This window comes from Rhagoletis pomonella, unplaced genomic scaffold, assembly GCF_013731165.1.
Source record: "Rhagoletis pomonella isolate Grant_MI unplaced genomic scaffold, Rhpom_1.0 Rhpom_scaffold_00013, whole genome shotgun sequence".
In the NCBI taxonomy this organism is placed as follows: domain Eukaryota; kingdom Metazoa; phylum Arthropoda; class Insecta; order Diptera; family Tephritidae; genus Rhagoletis; species Rhagoletis pomonella.
The window spans coordinates 10982643-10997917 of NW_023458567.1; the positions used below are offsets into that span (position 1 = coordinate 10982643).

Below are 15275 nucleotides of genomic sequence, written 5' to 3' on the forward strand. Positions count from 1 at the left end.
GATGTATTGGTATTTGAAAAAAAAATTGGGATACGAACGACTTTTCTGTGTAAAAATAAGTATAAATCAGAATAGTTTCGGCAAAGTTTTTCAAGTTTTTCGTAAATCAATCTTTGAAAAAAGTAAAAAAACAGTATCAAAAATCTCATTCTTACGATTCCGTTGAAAATATTTTTAAATATTTTTATGCAGATTTTTTAAGGTTTAATTGTTTTGTCATCTGAGTGGACTTTTTTCAAAAAGTTCTTTAAGAAACTCTTTTTATTCATATAAAACTCCATTTTTGGAGGTATTTTCAAATCGGTCCAGCTCACTTAAATCTTAATATGTTTCCGAAATATTTTGGTGGACGCCTTAGAATATAATTAATTTTGTAATCCCGGCGGAAAAACCGCAACTTTTTCTGGTGATGCAGCCTAATGTGCATGCATCGCACTTAATTTTTATTTCCTCTGTGCGCTTGTTTGTGCTTTTCTGCATACATAATATGTATTACATATCTGTGCTTGTATGGAATATTAGCTTATGTCGAAAGGCTGGCTTTAGTATAATGCAGCATTCGCAGCATACGATTGCGAATGACTCACTGGCGCCGAGCCGTTAAAGAACTTTTAGCAAATAAACGTACAAGAAATAGTTCCGATCCAAGCAAGTCAATATTCTTATTAAGTATCATCAAAAAATTCCTTGTCGTTTAAAGCATAAAGGGAATGCCGCATTATACTAAAGCCAGCTTCCCGACATAAGCTACTATTCCATACGACCGCAGATACATATCTATCGTCACCTGAAATGCAAAAAGTCGTGACTAATATTTTAATTTTATCCATAAAATGATTTGGGGAGTTGTAATTCGATGAAATCCATCATATAAATCAAAAAGTGAATTTTAAATTTTTTATTAGTTATGACTTTTTGCATTTCAACGATGGTGTTTGTTACGTGTTTTTGCATTTCAGGTGACGATATGTACATGTTTGCATATTCAACGCTTTGTTTACTAACAAAATATTTCTTGCTTAGCAGTTCGAATCCACATTGTTGTTGCTTAAAAGCTAACAAATGAATAAGTAATTAAATATTCTACGTAACTCCTCTTTTTGGTAGATTATTTATTACGCAAAGCTAATGATATTCGGGTGGAATATTTAAATGCGATTAATGCGGGGATGGCCGTGACTTTTTACTATTTGGGAAATGAATTATGTATGTATGTACGTATATATTCTGAACAGCATTTTTATTGATATGATCGATATATTTACAAATGTGATTCAAATACATATGTATGTATGAAAAAACCTTTACTTAAATAGTGGTCGAGGCTTATCAAGAGACAATAAGTGCCTCCAATACTTCAGCGTTAGGACTAGCTTCTCCTTCTCACCTTACAATCAGGGGCTTATCGTTGTTTTCCGAAAAGCCTACGGTATGTATCCCGTTGACTGCGAAGGTAGCAATATTTTTTATTTAATTAGTAAAATTGTAGGTATCCAATTTGCATGAGTGATAAAAAATTCCACATTAATTGATGGAATTTTTAATAAGCAATGTACTGCTACTCAGAAAATGCCATAACTATCAGTCGCTATTAATCTTGTTGTATCTGCTGCTTCTTGCCATTGCTATTTGCATTACAACTAAAACTTTTAAACAAATAAAATAAAACACTGGTACATTTGCGGTTAGTGCAAGGTGCATATTAGTTGTTTTATTGTATTGAATAGTGCTTATTACATGAAATTACCAATGCACATATATCTGCATAAATATTGACTACTAGAGTTTTGTATTAGACTATTGAAAATTTTATTAGTTTTGATATTCATTGAACATATTCATTGTACATATGCATACAAAGACAAAATGCTATTTATTGCTTTTACCTGCATGCGAAGACTATTGTTTTCATTTATTTTTTAACAGGCAACCAGTCGGCGATTTTCAGACTGCATTTAAAATTCCCTAAATAACAAAGGCGCGAGTTTCATATTCAACTTCTAGAAGCACAATACATATATAATATACAAAAACCGCATTGATTATTCGAAGCATGTTGTGAACATCATGAAGGTTAAATTAATGGCTAAAACGAGTAATTTTTCAGGTTAACGACTTGCATGTAGTCAGTCATACTGGGCCGATTTGTTTTCTTAGAATGTGTGACACATACATAATATATAACAATACTATAAGTTTTCAACATTGAAAGCATATATTACTTGTACTAATACTTTATGATTAATATTTGAGATTTTTTAACAAAACTTAATTTTACAAAATTTGTAAAATACCACAAATTCACTTGAAATTGTGTTGAGATTCGTGATTCAAAAAATTAGTGATTATATTTATAAAAAAGAGGTATACGAATTCCAATAATATTTTTTAAAAATAGTTGTATTACGTCTTTCACTGAGCTCAAGCGCTTTAGGCATATTGATTTTTTTTTTTTACTTTGTTCTTATTTTATTTTTTTACTTTGTTCTTATTTTACCGTCTTTTCTGGTTATTATCTTTTGTTGCTATTTTTAGTTTCGCGTATTTAACGCATGCCAAAGAAAGCAATCATTAATGGCAACAGCATAGCTGCAAATGAATTACAATGAGCGTAATTAACCCAAGCAGCACCACTAGTTCCCCCCGAAGTATTGTCGGGCATCAATGGTGCTTGCGTTGGACTTGCTTGCAATTGCTGTGAGGCTGCAGTGACCGGGCTTAGCGGTGCTAAGGGTGCACTACCTGCGTCAGCTGGCGGCATCATCGGTGCAGTGCCGTTCATTTCAGCGCCAGTCCCTGCGGGCGGTGGTGGTGGGGGGGCTGGGTAGCAAGCAATTTTCTCGACTTCAATCATTTTGCTGTTATCTGCCGGATCAGTTTCGTTAATACGTACGGGCACACAAATTATACCACCTGGTGGGGGTTGTTCGCCAGCTGGTGCAGGTGCTGGTTGTTCACCGGCTGGTGCGGGTGCTGCTGGTTGTTCGGTTGTGCCGTTTGTCGCTTGCGCTGCAATATTATCGCCCATGGGGGCTAAAGGTACGTGGGGTATTGCGGGATCAGCTGGTGCAGCGCCTGGAGCCGGAACTGGTGCCGGTACCGCAGCTGGTTGGGTACCATTTTCTCCTGCGACGCCAGTGGTTATTACAGTTGCGCCGCCTGCGTTTGTTGTGGTCACCGAGCCTGGCGGACCGTTGTTGATGATGATGATTTTATCGTCATTGTTACCAGACTGCCCAGCGGCAGCAGCCGGTGCAGATTCCACCACGCGAGTATTTGTGGGTGTAAGTACATGACCAAGGATAGCGCCACCAATTGCGCCCGCGGCCAATCCTGATCCTAAAATTTAAGATTTATAAATTATTTAGATTTAGAAATACTTCCCTCTCCCTTACCAAATCCTAATCCAGATGATGTTTGCTGTGGTGGTGATGAGTACATGACAGCACCGGGGGGTAATGCAGCGCCAGGAGCAACATAAGTGGCACCTGCAGGTACGCCGCCTCCAGCCGGATAGTAACCCCCACCGGCTGGCATATGGCCCCCAGAAGGATAGTAACCGCCTCCTACAGGCATGTGTCCCGAAGATGGATAGTAGGTTGCACCTGGTGGTAGTGAGCCAGGAGAGTGATAACTTGCACCTGCAGGTAGTTGACCAGGTGATGAATAATAAGTGGCTCCCGCTGGCAACGCGCCAGGGGAATGGTACGTAGCGCCGGGGTAGGAGCTCTGCACGCCATGCGTATTAGTGGCGCTTATTGGAGTGTGTACATTGGTTGCGCTGCCATAACTGGGTGGTGCGGCATTGTTTGGGCGATAAGCTGGTGGAGCCTCGTGCATGTTTGTATGCGCACCGCCCGCAGGATTAGAAGCTGAGTAAGAAGGGGGTGGTCCTTGAGATTTTGGTACGTTCCAGCCAATTGGTTGGGAATTTGTGGCACCACTTCCTGCTGCGGATGCTGGCCGATTGGGCGCGGAATTATACCCAGAATAGCTAAGTTTAGCAAGGTCTGCATGCGAGTTGCTTGCACCGTTGCTGCTTTGTGTCGGGTAGCTTGGTTTGGTCACGTGTCCACTACTGCTAGTGCGTCCACCGCCAGTCTTGCGATTGTTGCTGGTCAAAACGCGCTTTGCTTCACTGCATCCAAAATTTTCGCTTAGCAATAAAATTGCGAAAATGGCGACTGATGCGCAATTCACTTTCACCACCCTTGCCATTTTTGTACTGCTATGTCTCCCCCCCGGAAACCGGTTATTCTCAGCTAAGTTAGTCCCCTGCCACAAATTTGCTTGCGTGTCTTGATTTCTGACTTTGTATCACTACCGAACAAATAATTAGACTTGCTAATCACTAAAACAACCAACGAGTTTTTTTCCAGAACGCGATTACGAGCGCACAATTGAAAATTTATGCTTTCCGTTGCTTCGATTCGTTTGAACTGATTCACCAAATCCGACGAACCCCAACAGCTGCGCGGCCCCAACGTCGCTGTTGTTGCAAAATTGGGGAACGTGACCCATCGTTGCATTGAAGGTTGCCACTTCTTCTATAAAATGAAATGAAGTCACCGAGTGGCCATACCCGAAAATGACGGATGTCATATTTGTGTCATGTTGAGCACTGAACATACCACTTTGAGGTTCTTGCACATTTTGCAGTTGACTTTTTTACACCCGATTTGGACCATTTGGACTAGGGAGTTTTCAAAATTTCCCTACAAACAGAAACTGGAATTATAAACGTTTAATTGCTTGTAATATAAAACAGTTAATTAAAACTCATTATTAACTATGGCTTCGATCAGCTTATTAAATCCAAAGGCTGAATTCGCACGTGCTGCTCAGGCGTTGGCGATTAACATCTCGGCTGCAAAAGGTCTGCAAGATGTGATGCGTACTAATTTGGGCCCAAAAGGAACGATGAAAATGTGAGTATTAAATGGTATTTTTGATAATCGCTTTAAGATATCTGCTTATATTTAAACGATCAATTATTTAATTAAATGCAATTGCTATAAAGCGGATTCATATGGCTGGCGAAAGCGCCGCCTACTGAAATATATTGAGGTTATGTATTTAGACGATTCGTCATCAAGCGGCTGACTCGGAAATGGGTTGGAAATAAGCGCATATAGCCTGCAAATCTGAGTAAAATCTTCATATTTGTTATAAAGTATGCGCAAAAGAAATTATTTGATTTGAAATGCAATGTCTAAGAGTAGACTGGTATATTTACAAGCACAGTGCTACCTAATGTTCAAAACGACAGTACACAGTACGGGTATTCTTGCAGTCTTGTAAAGCTCTTACACGGTGCACGGATTGCTCGGTTTGCAAAGCTGTCCAAAAAGAAAACTGGTTTTTATCATGCACCGAGCAACTACTATTTAAATTTTTAAATTGAGGAAAGTCAGTCGGCCGCTGTGGTGTAGTGGTAAACAGTGCGCGCTTCCACTCCGCAACGCCTGGGTTCAAACCCTTGTCAAAGCAACATCGCAAAAAATATAGAAAAAAGGTTTTTTCTTAACAGCGATCGTCCTCGGCAGGCAATGGCAAACCTCCGAGTGTATTTCTGCCATGAAAAATAGCTTCTCATAAAAATACAATCGCCGTTCGGGGTCGGCGTAAAACTGTAGGTCCCTCCGCTTTGTGTGACAAGATCAAGGCGCACGCCTCAAATCGGAGGAGAAGCGCGGCCAATTGTCGTAAGCCCAATTTTGACGATTTTTAGCTCTAGATGCAGTTATATATTTTGAAATAAGGTCTTTAGATTGGTGTTATCAGTTTTCCTTTAGTTTCCGAGATATTGACAAAAATTTTTTCAATAATTTAGTAAAAATTTAGTTAGTGATGCAGCCATATTAAACTAATCAATATCTTAAAGATGTCGTTCTCCATTTTTGGATATCTCCTTTAGTTTCCGAAACATTGAGTTAAAAGTGTTGTTAATTTAGTAGAAGTTTTGATCACATTTTGTCGTATTTCATACAAAGTGGCTGCTAAATTGTGGACAAATGACGCTTAGGACAAAATTTTAATAAAGAAAATCTTTCATAAATAATTTAAGAATTTTGTGAACTAGAAACATTTTCAGATACTTTGGAAAATATCTATCTTCGCGTTTTGAGAAACTTCAATCGCGATTTCCCACAACCTGCCGAAATCAACATACGACAATCTTTTACCCAGGCGACGAAATGTGTTTATGAACAAAAAATAAAGAACAAAACTTGATACCATAAATAATATGACATATCGCACACCTAGATCATGATCATGCCTGGATTCGACGCAATTAATATGTACAAAACCCGGTATAACAGTAGTTGTTTTGTTAATGGTGATCGCAATGGGAGGAATGAAAGAAATATTTAGCAATTCCAACAACAAAACTAGTACAGGGTCGAGTTTATCTTGCTATGCTTTTTTGCAAAATATATACATACATGAATTTCGACGTTGCATTTTTTGCAGCGATAGGAAATGTTGTTACCCATGTAATTTGTTGTTGTGTGTTTGCAAGTTATGCAATCTGTGCACCGTGCAATGGATTTGCAAGACTCTGAGAATACCTCTATTGTAGGTAATCATGAAGAAAAAAATATTTCCAAGAATTAGCGCATTTAGCCAGCAAATTTGAGTATTGCCTTCGAATTTGCTATAAAGCTTGCGCAAGAAAAAATATTCTAATTCTTTTAACAACGATAGTGTACATAAATCCAGCACTGTCGCGAAAATATTGAAAAAACAATATTCTCAATAAGAATGCATTAATCTTCGCCAAGACATTTACTAAAATTCAATTCGTTTTTACAGGTTGGTATCTGGTGCCGGGGACATTAAAATAACTAAGGATGGTAATGTACTGCTCCACGAAATGCAAATCCAACACCCAACTGCTTCTATGATTGCACGAGCCAGTACCGCTCAGGACGATTCAACTGGTGATGGCACCACCTCAACCGTTTTACTAATTGGCGAGCTTTTAAAACAAGCTGACATCTTTCTAGCCGAAGGTCTTCATCCACGCATTGTGACAGAAGGTTTTGAGAAAGCCCGCAACAAAGCATTGGAGGTGTTGGAATCAGTTAAAATACCAATCGAAATCAACAAGAAGAATTTAATGGGCATTGCCAATACCAGCTTGCGTACGAAAGTTCACCCTGCGCTGGCAGATGTGTTAACTGAAGTCTGCGTTGATGCTGTGCTGGCTATACGTCATGGAGACAAACAAGTCGACTTGCACATGGTTGAATTGATGGAGATGCAACACAAGACTGCCACGGATACTTCTTTAATTCGGGGAATTGTCATGGATCACGGCACCCGTCATCCCGATATGCCAAAACGCTTGGAGAATGCTTACATCCTCACTTGCAATGTATCATTGGAGTATGAAAAATCAGAAGTCAACTCAGGTTTCTTCTACAAAACCGCCGATGAGCGCGAGAAATTTGTACGTGCCGAACGCGAGTTCATCGATCAACGAGTCCAAAAAATTATTGCATTGAAGCGCAGCCTTTGCGATGGCACTGAAAAGACCTTTGTTGTTATCAACCAAAAAGGTATTGACCCTATGTCTCTTGATGCTTTGGCCAAAGAGGGTATTATGGCTTTGCGCCGTGCTAAGCGCCGTAATATGGAGCGTCTGGCTTTGGCATGTGGTGGCACTGCCATGAACTCTTTTGATGATTTGGAAGAATCGCATTTGGGATACGCTGGTGTTGTTTACGAACACGTTCTGGGCGAAAATAAGTACACTTTTGTGGAGGATTGTAAGAACCCACAGTCGGTTACCATTTTGATTAAGGGTCCTAACAAACACACCATTCTGCAAATTAAGGATGCCCTTCGTGATGGGCTACGAGCTATCAACAATGCTCTTGTGGACAAATGCGTTATTCCAGGCGCAGGCGCTTTTGAAGTGCGCGCTTATAATCAACTCATGAAATATAAGGATACTGTAAAGGGCAAAGTTCGCTTAGGTATACAAGCGTTTGCTGAAGCTTTGCTGGTCATTCCAAAAAATTTGGCAATCAACAGCGGCTACGATGCGCAAGACACAATTGTTAAGTTGACGGAGGAGGACCGTCTCAATCCAGAACCGATTGGATTAGATTTGTCAACAGGAGAACCGATGAAACCCGCTGATATGAGCGTGTACGATAACTACCTGGTGAAAAAACAGATATTGAATTCATGCTCCGTGATTGCAAGTAACCTACTACTTGTGGATGAGGTAATGCGCGCTGGAATGACAAGCCTAAAAGGTTAGTCCGGCATTAGGCGCAAACTCGAATCGAAGTCTCAAAGAAATATTACCCGCATACGCTTCCCTTCTATAAAAATATTTTATCACTAATGTATTATTTGATTTAAAATGTACGTTTGCAAGTAGATGGTGGTAATATTGTCCCAAGCCATCTACATGGTTTATAAATTTATAGGTATTAAATGCTTAACCATCAGCAGTCAATTTGATTTGAAAAAATGTATGTATGCTTAAGCCATGATTCATAGCACAGTTCCGATACTGCACCTACTTTAATAATTTTGTATTACACTAATAAAATGCATTTCAGAATAAAATTATGAAAATATAGCTTCCGGGTGTTACTTCAGTTGAGAGGGGAAGTCACTTTCGCGATCTTTTCTACCGTTGTTGTTGTTGTAGCGGCTACAAACGCTACCGTTAATAGCGGTTACTTTTCTACATAAAAATTTTGACCCTGATGTCGCTTTCAAATGCTGTGTTCTTTGTGTTCTTTTGTAAAATAGATGCACTTTTCAACTATCTCTTAAGGGTAACCCTAAAAAAATGAGAAAGTGTAACTTTTTCTGCCCTCTGCTATCGACGGTATTTCAATCAGCTGATCAATGCAATAACAAATCAAAATAGTACTCTATTTGCCTCTTTCTAGCACACATGTATCGGCTGCGTCAAAGCAGCACAGATAAAATGCCCACAATTTTTGATATTTTATTTTGGCGGTGGTGAATTGAAAATGCAAAATTTGAACGCATACATGGAATTATTAAAATATTCCAGCTGTCCGCACTTTTTGTGAATTGAAATTACATTAATCAATAAAATTTTATTTTGTCAGGTAAATATGCTACCCAGAAAGTGTGGTGCTTTCATACATATGTAGATTTATGTAATAACTAAAACATCCTTGTCACAGTTGGAAGAGCTTTGTCAGCGCGGAAATGGAAAAAATCTTCTTTGTAGGAAATAATCTAATCAATGAGCTCCTGGAGTCGTCGTCCTCTTCTTCAGATGATGAGGAAATCGGTATACTCTTACATCCAAAAGTTAAATGCTTACGTGTAAAGGACTTTGTAGATGAAGTACTCAACTTGTACACGGACCGCGAGGTAATCTTTTCATAACGGCATGGATTAGTATTTTGCTCACCAAGTTTCAGGGAAAAATCAAACTTTCTTTGTGAAGTTTGGCTTATGGTTTTTTCAGTCCATTTCAGGTCACCGCCTTAAAACTAGTAGGCAAATACTAAACAACCCTTTCATAATTTTGCTCACTGCTTGTTTATGTACTAAATATTTTTATGTTAATGCATTTATAGTTTAAACGAAATTTTCGCGTTGAGCGTGAAAGCGCGCAATATTTAATTGCAAAATACGAAAGCAGTTCATCCTACGTAAGGAGGAATTACAGAGGGGGGAGACCACAAGCAACGCCAAGCACACATGTGTTGTTGTTTTTATGGTAAAATTGGAATGATTCTATCTATGTGCTTATTAAAAGTAATTTTCTTATGTAGGTTTTGCAGCAATAAAACAACCATACGTGAAGTTAGCAATCTATTTAATATGTCTTATTCTTCTGTCCATAACGTGCTAAATAATGTTATGTCGTTTTTGCTTGAAATTTCACCGGACATCATAAAATTCCCTGAAAGTGATACTGAAAAAGAGATTATAGCACACGATTTTGCGGCAATCTATGGCTTCCCTAACGTACTAGGCTGCATTGCAGAAACCTACATTTCGACAAGGGCGCCAAAAAAAACAGTTCGTTCCACATATATAAATAGGCACGATACTATTTCCGTGCCCATGCAGGGTATATGCGACGCAAATTTAAAATTTATAGACGTTTTCACTGGTGCACCGAGTAAAGTGCATGAGTCGCGGTTGTTGAAGTTATCTTTCATTAGTAAGAAACTTCCAAAGTTATGTTTACCAAAATATCATCTGTTAGGTGATTCTGCTTATCCGATCAGAAATTTCTTGTTAATTCCATATATGGATTACGGAAATTTAACTGAGCAAGAAAAGATGTACAATTACAAACTTAGTCAAACTCGGATGCGAATAGAAAACGCCTTTGGATTGTTAAAATGTCGATTCCGGCAACTTATGCGACTAGATTTTCTTGAAGTTGAGACAACAACGAAGTTTATAATGGCATGCTGCGTACTTCATAATATTTGCATAGACAAACAAGATGTTATTGAGGGAGAAGAATATTGCGCCGAACCTGCTTCCGTTCGGGAACATTTTCATTCCGAAGTAAGTGACTCTGTTCTTACCGAGCTTGGCGAAATGAAAAGAAGCCAAATAAAGTCACTTTTTTGACAAGTTTGCTTAAGCCGTGCCATGATACATGCTTTTTCATATAAATATGAAATATTTTATTAATCAAAGTATTTTACAGATGTGCTTCGAAGCAAGAGTGAATAAATATTTAAAAACAAATTTTTATTTTGTTTCTTACAAACATTCGTATTTATTGAAAATAAGAGAGATCATGTTTATTTGCTTCAAATATGTACAAAGTAATTCAGTATTTTAGTTAAATTGGAACGAACATATGTATGTAAAAAAATTAGTGGAACCGCAAGTCATAACGTGTTCAATCGTAAAATTTTAGAGTAGCATAAAGGTTTTGTTTTTCAATACTTGATTATATGATTTTTAGACGCTATTAAACGTTATGACACCTTGTAGAACCCTTTACGGTATTTACATATTTCGGTTCCCAGGCTTCTTAGCGGAATATAAAAAAGTTCAAGTGATTTTCTGGTCCAACGTTTCGCCAAAAATCCGACGGATTAAGGGCAACGTCTTGTACTCACGGTTATATATATATGTATACAGTGCAACAAAATTCAATATAGCACAGTTTGCCACTCATGTTTAATAATTTATATTTCCAACTTTGTACGGAATTTACCAAAACAAACTAAAAGATGTCGAAGCATGTCCATCAAAATTTCGCACTTTTTAATCAGAGTTTTTAGAAAATATCTGAGTATGCAGTTTTGTAGCCCAATATACAGTGGTGGAAAAATAAATAGGGACAAGACATTTTATCAAATTTTTCCTATTTTTGTTTTGTTTATTTAACATTTATTATTTTTTATAAAAGTATAGCTCATTATCTAACAAAAACCATATCAATTCATATTTCAAACTTTGCGTAAAACTTCTGCAAAATTGTATCTAATTTTTCAACATTTTTATCAACGTTTTTACAATTTTTTCGAGTATGTAGCTTTAGCCCATTAAATTTTAGTAGAATGAAGTCTAAGTTTAAAGTTGCTAAAAAATCGGGTCGATTTTTGGCAATTTTTTTAACGCAGTTTCTTCCATACAAGGTATATTCGAAATTTTTTTTCTTTATGGACCAAAGCGCGTAAAAAATTCAGAATAAAAATTATCAAGTTTGAAATATGAATTTATATGGTTTTTGTTAGATAATGAGCTATAATTGTGTAAAAAACAAAATAATTATTACATAAACGAAAGAAAACGAGGCAAAATTTTAAAAATGTCATGTCCCTATTTATTTTTCCACCACTGTATTTTAGTAAAGTGCAATTTTCAGTTTTCTTCGAGTATTCGTTATAGAAAGTGCACAACACAGCCGTAAAAAAATATCATAAAAGAACGCCACTCGAACAAAATTACATACTCAAATACTTTCCTAAATCTCTAATTAAAAAGTATGAAACAAGTATTTATGTGGTAAGTGTTAAAGAACGAGATAGACTTTTATTAAAAGTAAATTAGTAAACGAGTGGCGAACTTTGTTATATTAAATTTTGTTGCAAATAATGTGTCCATATGTAGTTCTTGACATAAATAATTATTCGATAGGACTTATTGACAAGCTAATTGAAACTTGCATGTTATTATAAGAAAACTGAATGGGCTATAAAACTGCGTTTTAAAATTCTGGTTAACAATTTTAAAACACATAACAATATTTGAATTCATTAAAGTAACGACATTATAAAAAATTATTACAATGAAATTAGAAATAAATAAATTCAACAATTTTATTGAGCCTGAGACCGTTTTAAATGAAAAATTATTGCGAAGAACAACAATAGTTTACAAATGGTAGAAGTTATCCTATTGCGGAGATCATCATATCTCTTTATCCGACTTCTTCATAGCGGTCACTGGGATATGAACCAGCGACCTCGGATTAAAAAGTGGTCCACCCACTGGGCTAAGTGCGCCACGTTAACTATTGTTGCTTTTTTCACGGCCTCAAGCTCAATAAAATTGTTGAATATGATTTGTTATTAGGCCAATAAATAGCAAAAAAATACAAATAAATAAATAGGCAAAACTTGTCAATAAGTCCAATAATACGATGTCGGACATATTATTTGCAACAAAATTCAATATGACACAGTTTACTACTAATGTTAACTAATTTATTTTTAAAACAAATTTTTTGAAGTAAAGATCGTTCTATAAGATACCACATACATAACTCAAAAATCTTCTAGAAATTCTGGATAAAAATGTTGAAAATCGTTTGGCATTTTTTTTTTAATTTGTAGAATTTTTGTGAACTTTGTATGAAATTGGAATCTACATACATACTTAGGTTTATATGGTTTTTGTTCTCGAATGAGATTATTATAAAAATTAATTAAAAATATAACTAAAAAATAATAATTTTGCTTACTTTAATCGAACATAGTGCTAGTGCCGTTGTTGCTATTGAAGTCGCTCCGAAACCCGAACCACTAGCACCTACAGATGTAAATGAGCGAAGGGATCCCGGTAAAAGTGCTAATTGGAGAATCGTTGGGCCGGAATCGAAAGGCAGTTGCACGTATTTTATATCCAATCACGGAAACCTGCAAGCCAAAAGCTAAGAGATACACATATTAAAGTTTAATAGATCATAAGCAGCATATACAATTAGAACCTGATTCAATAAGTATTATATCTCGCACACTCATAGCTTCCAGGTGGTTTGCTGTCAGCCATCCATTTTTCCATAAGGCTTTCGATTCTTGCAGCTCTCTCCATTCTTTCTTTGTGTCGCCTCTCTCTAGCTTCCTCCTTCCTTGCAGCAATTTCAATGAGAGTTTCGTGCAACGATTTCCCCTTTCTTTGCTTTTCTTTTGCTGTGACCTTTTTTATTCCACATTGGCATATTTCGTCTAGCTCTTCAAACTGCAACTTTTGGCGTTTTGCACCTGAGATGCTGTTATTTTTCCCTGGCGCCTTTTTACGTTTCATGATGGTCTTGTACCTTTCTTCACACTGCTTCCAACTTTTCCCGTCGAACTCAGCAGAAATCTTCATCCACATGTCCCTCTTTGTTTTTAATTGCTTGAAGGGGCCAATGTCCGGAAAATAGGAAGTGTACTTATCCAGCAGAAGTAGTGTTTCGCCTTCAGTCCATACTGCAAAAAAGCATCGTTTAAATAATAGCATTTTCGGCTTTTACTTTTCTATCCAAACATTCTCATATTACCTGTAACTGTTTTGCTCCGGATAGGGATTTCTTCTTTAACTTCCATTCTTTTATTTTTTATTTTTATTTTAAATGGTCCACGAAAATTTCCTCAATTTGTGCTCCGCTTACCGCCCGAAAAACAGCTGACTGGATTTCAGGGTTGCAGTTTGTGTTCTTTTGTACGTCTGAAGGGCTGCACTGAACCTTAAGATGGGGCAATTTCACAGGGTGAAGTGCAACTTTGAAGAACTTTTGCACCTCCGCATGGCAACATTTTTACCCATAATCATTAGCGAAAATATTAGGTTCTTTCCCTAACAATCCGCACCGGATCCGGTAATTAGAGAATAAGCGAAAATTTTGCCCTAAAAAATGGAACAAAGTCCAGAAGTATGGGAACGAAAAAAACTACATTTCATGCCCAGAATTTGAGAAACAGCAGATTGTCACTTAAATGCAAACACTTGGAAATTGAATTTTGGTTTCACAAATTTGATTTTAAGTATATCGCCGATGTTTTTGCAAAACCGCCCGTCGCCCAATTGCAAAACCGCCTATCTAACGGCACTCAAATTTTACAGGAGAGCGAAAAAACGGTTTATTCGTTGAAGGCATTAGTTGTGTTTTCGTATTCTCCAGCAAAAAATATCCAGTAACTTGCCAGTAACCAAATCTCGGAGAGTAAGCCAATATTTCCTCCCAATGAGTGCAATATGCAAGAAAGTACGAAAAGGCAAAACCAACAAGAAGTTGTTAGTTTTATGAACAGCTGATTAATTAGTTATTTTCCGATGCTGTTTTCTTAGAAAACGAGTGTTTTCCATCTTATTATATATTTAAATAGGTTTATTTTGTCAATTGCAACTCTAAAAGCACCACAAACAATTATTTTCTTGATGTGATTTATAATAAGCATCATGCCATCAGCTGTTTTTCTTACTAGCAAATAGTGCGATTGCGTCAAATGACAACTATTCAGTGTTTTGTTTACATGTTTGAACATAAATTTTTCCAGTTTGTGAAAATTTAAATCTGCCTTATCCTGAGTTTCACCTGAAAAAAATTCACCCGAAAATTTGTCATCCGTCCATGGAGTAGTTTTGTGCTACTCTGATGTAATGCAGGGATGGAGTATATGGTCCTGCCCTAGGACATCGCAATGTTAATTGGATCATATTTCTTATATGAATTGTGGTTAATTTTGGAGCATGAACCAATTAGAACAGATCTGACCGGTTGAGAAGCAGCCATTTGTAATAGCAATTGAGAAAAAAGTGTGTGACGTTCGTAATTTTGAAGTTTGCTATTTCTGTTTTGCTTCTTTCTTTATGTGTATTTTGTCCGTGGTTTATTTAGTGATTTTTAAGTGATTTTTTGTGCAAATGTAATTCAAATGAAGTGCGCGGTGATTGGATGCAAAAACACGTACAAAAATAATAAATTGGTTAGAACAAACATGTGCACAACATTGCTTGCAGTTTTTCTTTATGCTACCTCTTAATATTCTTTGTTTACTTTTCACAGAAAATAACATGGCGCC

General features: G+C 37.0%; 4 protein-coding genes across 5 annotated transcripts; 2 read left to right on the forward strand and 2 right to left on the reverse strand.

The window, feature by feature from the left end:
- Nucleotides 1–1678: 1678 nt before the first annotated feature.
- On the reverse strand, nt 1679–4510 carry LOC118748777 (basic proline-rich protein-like). Its single transcript, XM_036483454.1, has 2 exons — nt 3396–4510; nt 1679–3339 (listed from the first exon to the last, which is right to left on the reverse strand). The coding sequence occupies exons 1-2, from the start codon at nt 4216–4218 to the stop codon at nt 2546–2548; spliced, it is 1617 nt and encodes a 538-aa protein (XP_036339347.1). The 5' UTR covers nt 4219–4510; the 3' UTR covers nt 1679–2545.
- Nucleotides 4511–4636: 126 nt separating this feature from the next.
- On the forward strand, nt 4637–8592 carry LOC118748778 (T-complex protein 1 subunit zeta). Its single transcript, XM_036483455.1, has 2 exons — nt 4637–4928; nt 6817–8592. Exons 1-2 carry the CDS (start codon nt 4792–4794, stop codon nt 8273–8275), a joined length of 1596 nt encoding a protein of 531 aa, XP_036339348.1. The 5' UTR covers nt 4637–4791; the 3' UTR covers nt 8276–8592.
- A 316-nt stretch (nt 8593–8908) lies between these two features.
- On the forward strand, nt 8909–10722 carry LOC118748779 (putative nuclease HARBI1). Its single transcript, XM_036483456.1, has 4 exons — nt 8909–9107; nt 9186–9378; nt 9588–9730; nt 9786–10722. The coding sequence occupies exons 2-4, from the start codon at nt 9211–9213 to the stop codon at nt 10600–10602; spliced, it is 1128 nt and encodes a 375-aa protein (XP_036339349.1). The 5' UTR covers nt 8909–9107; nt 9186–9210; the 3' UTR covers nt 10603–10722.
- Nucleotides 10723–12876: 2154 nt separating this feature from the next.
- On the reverse strand, nt 12877–13922 carry LOC118748780. 2 transcript variants are annotated; one of them, XM_036483458.1, is made up of 3 exons: nt 13754–13922; nt 13199–13682; nt 12877–13127 (listed from the first exon to the last, which is right to left on the reverse strand). In XM_036483458.1, the coding sequence occupies exons 1-2, from the start codon at nt 13797–13799 to the stop codon at nt 13204–13206; spliced, it is 525 nt and encodes a 174-aa protein (XP_036339351.1). In that variant the 5' UTR covers nt 13800–13922; the 3' UTR covers nt 12877–13127; nt 13199–13203. The 2 variants fall into 2 exon arrangements, with proteins under 2 accessions (XP_036339351.1, XP_036339350.1); XM_036483457.1 differs by having other exon boundaries at nt 12877–13141; nt 13754–13901.
- Between the last annotated feature and the right edge of the window lie 1353 nt (nt 13923–15275).

Coding starts and splice junctions, on each gene's coding strand:
- LOC118748778 (XM_036483455.1), top strand. CDS start 4,792: ATGGCTTCGATCAGCTTATTAAATCCAAAGGCTGAATTCGCACGTGCT. Junction 4,929..6,816: donor CCAAAAGGAACGATGAAAAT/GTGAGTATTAAA, acceptor TCGTTTTTACAG/GTTGGTATCTGGTGCCGGGG.
- LOC118748780 (XM_036483458.1), bottom strand. CDS start 13,799: ATGGAAGTTAAAGAAGAAATCCCTATCCGGAGCAAAACAGTTACAG. Junction 13,683..13,753: donor CCGGAGCAAAACAGTTACAG/GTAATATGAGAA, acceptor GCTTTTTTGCAG/TATGGACTGAAGGCGAAACA.
- LOC118748777 (XM_036483454.1), bottom strand. CDS start 4,218: ATGGCAAGGGTGGTGAAAGTGAATTGCGCATCAGTCGCCATTTTCGCA. Junction 3,340..3,395: donor ATCATCTGGATTAGGATTTG/GTAAGGGAGAGG, acceptor CTTAAATTTTAG/GATCAGGATTGGCCGCGGGC.
- LOC118748779 (XM_036483456.1), top strand. CDS start 9,211: ATGGAAAAAATCTTCTTTGTAGGAAATAATCTAATCAATGAGCTCCTG. Junction 9,379..9,587: donor ACTTGTACACGGACCGCGAG/GTAATCTTTTCA, acceptor ATGCATTTATAG/TTTAAACGAAATTTTCGCGT. Junction 9,731..9,785: donor CATGTGTTGTTGTTTTTATG/GTAAAATTGGAA, acceptor TTTCTTATGTAG/GTTTTGCAGCAATAAAACAA.